General features: G+C 34.8%; 1 protein-coding gene across 1 annotated transcript; it reads left to right on the top strand.

Annotated features, from left to right (window-relative positions):
- Positions 1-723: 723 nt before the first annotated feature.
- On the top strand, positions 724-2,468 carry LOC143069347 (interleukin-1 receptor-associated kinase 4-like). The gene has a single exon (XM_076243933.1). The coding sequence runs from the start codon at positions 803-805 to the stop codon at positions 2,402-2,404; it is 1,602 nt and encodes a 533-aa protein (XP_076100048.1). The 5' UTR covers positions 724-802; the 3' UTR covers positions 2,405-2,468.
- Positions 2,469-4,163: the final 1,695 nt, after the last annotated feature.

The following is a 4,163-nucleotide window of genomic DNA, read 5'->3' on the forward strand; positions in this document are numbered from 1 at the left end:
ATTGTAACATCCATTATTATGTATATCTCCGAGTCTGCGCTAAGTATAAATATATCAAGAATTTTATCACGGTGTTGGTTACAAAGCGAAAGAAGCAGGGCATATTAGAATATATGTTCAGCGTGTGTGAGTCTCAGATATTACTTAAGATATATCTTCAACCTCAATGTCAAAAATTCTTTTAAATGAATGAATACATCATTGTCATTTACCGTCGACTCGTATTGTATAGTTCAGAAACATGTAATATGTGTATTATTTATTCGTCTCTGTATAGTCAATGTACACAATATCATTCTATTTTCAAAATTATTTCGAAGAATTTGGTTGTGTAATGTATATATTGACTCTGATATGTTGTCATTTCTATGCAAATTTATTTAGCTGCCATCTTCGTGATTTTAATTTTCGAAGAAAAAAAATCATCCGGCCATGCTTTGGGTTCACAAGTTCTTTTTTACTATATTTATAACATGACATTTTATTTTTTTTTCTGTAATGTACAATATTGATCTAGAGACATAATATAATTATATTGTACACTGTATTTCTCTGGGATATCCAATAATTACTATTCGTCTACTTTCAAATCCTTGCTATCGTTTTTTTTGTTTGTCGAAGTCTTTCATCTTAATTCGGAATTTGTAGCTTAGCATAACCTGAAATGGTGTCCGAATATTATTAAATCTGTCTAAATTTAGACATCATTTCATTGGACAAAGTATGCTCTGACGTACTTCTGGAAAATCCCGTTTACTTCCGTGTTGTTGACTGAAGCGAACAAAAGCTGTTGAAACAGAAAATGCCCATAAACAATCGTGAAGAAAAGATAGATTATGACACTTATATCAGGAATTTACCTTTCTCAACGCAAAGATATCTATGTTCGCTCTTGGATCCAGATCAACTATGGAAAAAGTTCGTAATCCACGTCCCCAAAAAAGTGGATTCTCCAAATTTTCAAGAAAGATATTCATCAATGCAAGTAAAATTGTTTGAAGAAAGGGGCAATAAAAATAATGGCAGTTCAACAAAATGCATTATTGATGACTGGGGAACACAAAATTCGCGAGTTAAACACTTATTGAAGGCATTAACTGAAGCAGAACTTTATGCAGCTGCTGATTATTTGTCTGTGAAGATTTTGCGCCAAGATCCTGTACAAAGGAAAACAAGTGCTACATCATTTTCATCTCATTCGGATAGTCTACCATACCCTCCGTCATTCTCACCAACACAAAACATTGACAGTGTAGATGAGAAGAAATTTAATAAGGATAAGGATATATCAGAGTTAACGGGACAAAGTCTACCCCAAAGCTCTGTAGATGATGTTGTGTATCACCGAATTCAGTCATATGATGTCTATCCATCAAATGATGCAATGGCTGTTTTATCGCTAAATTCAACAATCAAACATAAAAATACAGATAATTATACAAAAGAAAATAAAGACAATTTACCAGTAATCCAGCCACAAACTAAAACACAAGAATTCTCTTATAAAGCATTGTGTCTTATAACAAATGATTTTGATGGCCGCAATTTAGAAGAAGGTGGGAGAGTAATTGGATCTGGTGGGTTTGGAAAAGTCTATTTAGGACTTCCTGCAAACGATTACCAGGTTGCCATAAAAGCATTGAAGTTTGAGGAAGATGCTAAACCTGATGCACAATATGAAGCCATGATGACCAAACAGTTCCAGACAGAGTTGGAAACTCTTTCTGAGTATCGTCATGAGAACATAGTTCCTTTCTTGGGTTTCTCAGTTGATGGTTATCAAAAATGTCTTGTTTATCAATACATGCCTAATGGATCACTAGAAGACCGCTTATATTGCTTACACAATACAGATCCCCTTTTATGGCAGCAGCGTGTGAAGATAAGTCATGGAACAGCAGAAGGAATAGTGTATTTGAATACAAACAAGCTGGTTCATCGGGATATTAAAAGTGCAAATATACTGTTAGATGAGAACTTTTCACCTAAAGTGGGTGATTTTGCTACAGTTAGACTTGCACCATCGGGCACTGGATTTTCTTCGGCAGTTAGTACGAAGCTTGTAATAGGTACGTCAGCCTACATGGCACCTGAAGCCCCCAGGTTTGACATTTCTGCTAAGCTCGACTCATTCGCATTTGGAGTTGTATTACTGGAACTGTTAACAGGACTTCCACCTTTAGATGAACAGCGATCAGAATGTGACCTGTTGAGTTATATTTTAGAGAACTGTGATGATACTGACATTACTAAATATTTAGATATGAAAGCAGGATCCTGGGATATAGACATTGCGAATTCTATGTATGAAGTGTCAAGACAATGCTATGAAAATAAGAAAAAGGACAGGGTTTTGGTCAGTGAAATTTTACCAGTTCTTCAAAAGCTTGTAAATAAAATTTAGACTTTTTTCTACATGTATGTAAAACATTTGAGTTGTGAACTTGTAATTAAATTAGACAACATTTTCTTATTGTTTATTGTTTTATGTACACTTGCTGCTGAGGCTTTGACGGTCTGAGAACAAACCAGAAATATTTTATAGCAATTTTGTTGGTTGTAAAGTCCATTGGCAAATATTTCATGCATGTCAGGATGATAATATGAATAAACTTTGCTTAATCCATTGTGGTATGCTCAGTGTAGTTTTTAGTATGCTAGCTGAACATTAACCTGGACAAGGCCACTCATAAATTAGTTCAGAGGATTGAAGTTATTTAAAAGTGAGGCTTCCAGAAACAGTTCTTATTCACTTTGACAAATTGCTGAGGAAATCACATGTACATCTACATGTACAATGTATACATACAAGAATGGAATACAAATGAATATTGAATTGATAAGCATAAAGAACATTATTTTTCTCATGAACGAAAACATGAACAGGTATGATCACAATCACAAGGGATATAAATTTGAAAATGTGGTATAATTTCCAATGAGACAACTCTCTATCCAAGTCACAATGTATAAGAAGTAAACAATTATTGGTGAGCTTAAATAAATTTCAAACCCTAAAAAGTTATCACTGCATCTGTACCACATAACTCTAGTCTAGTCTGTGATAGAACAGTTATCAAAGGTACCGGGATTATAATTAAATACGCCAGACGCCCGTTTCGTCTTCATAAAACTCATCAGCGACGCTCAGATCTAAATAGTTATAAAGCCAAACAAGTACAAAGTTGAAGAGCATTGAGCACCCAAAATTTCAAAAAAGTTGTGCCAAATACGGCTAAGGTAATCTAAAAAAAGCTGCCTCAATGATGTATATTCAGAATGGATCATGCAATATTGATTGAAGATAGTCAATGGTTCAATCACTGCCTAATCCAAAACAAAAACATAAAAATTGGTATAAGGTGATTCTATTCTCACAGCAAGTACCAAAAGTTCTGTATAATGTGAATTTGTCCAGGTTAGTGTTCAGCTAGCATACTAAAATCTACAATCCACAATGGATTAAGCAAAGTTTATTCATATCATCATCCTGACATGCATGAAATATTTGCCAATGGACTTAACAACCAACAATCAATCATCAAATATTCATATCATCTAACATGTTCTCAAACCAAATATAAATTCAGTGGACATTAAAATTATGACCCATTTATTATGTTATAGGACTTAGTTCACTGTGTTCCCATGGCTAAACACTAAAAAAACTTCACTAACCAGTGGCGGATCCAGAAATTTTCATAAATGGGGGCCCACTGACTGACCTAAGAGGGGGCCCGCTCCAGTCAGGCTTCAATGATTCCCTATATAAGCAACCAAATTTTTTCCCAAAAAGGGGGGGCCCGGGCCCGCCCCCCCCTAAATCCGCCTCTGCTAACCTTAATTGTAGATGTAAATTAAAGGATACATATTACTGATGCAGCAACCCATGAACACCAATAACCATAAGACATATAGAGGGCTTCATAGTCTTGGACAGGTCTACACAAAATGTCATGCTTTAGAATTAGTAGTTAGGACATATATTATGTGAGACACTAACACAGCAAACATCATAGTGAAAATGTATACCAAGTTTCAAGTTGATTAGAATTCAACTTCATCAAAAACTACCAAAAAGTTAATCTGAAGCGGTACAGACGGATGGACAAACCAACCAGAAAACATAATGCCCTTAAATGAGCCATAACAAAAATCGCAAA

This window comes from Mytilus galloprovincialis, chromosome 3 (assembly GCF_965363235.1).
Source record: "Mytilus galloprovincialis chromosome 3, xbMytGall1.hap1.1, whole genome shotgun sequence".
Lineage (NCBI taxonomy): Eukaryota > Metazoa > Mollusca > Bivalvia > Mytilida > Mytilidae > Mytilus > Mytilus galloprovincialis.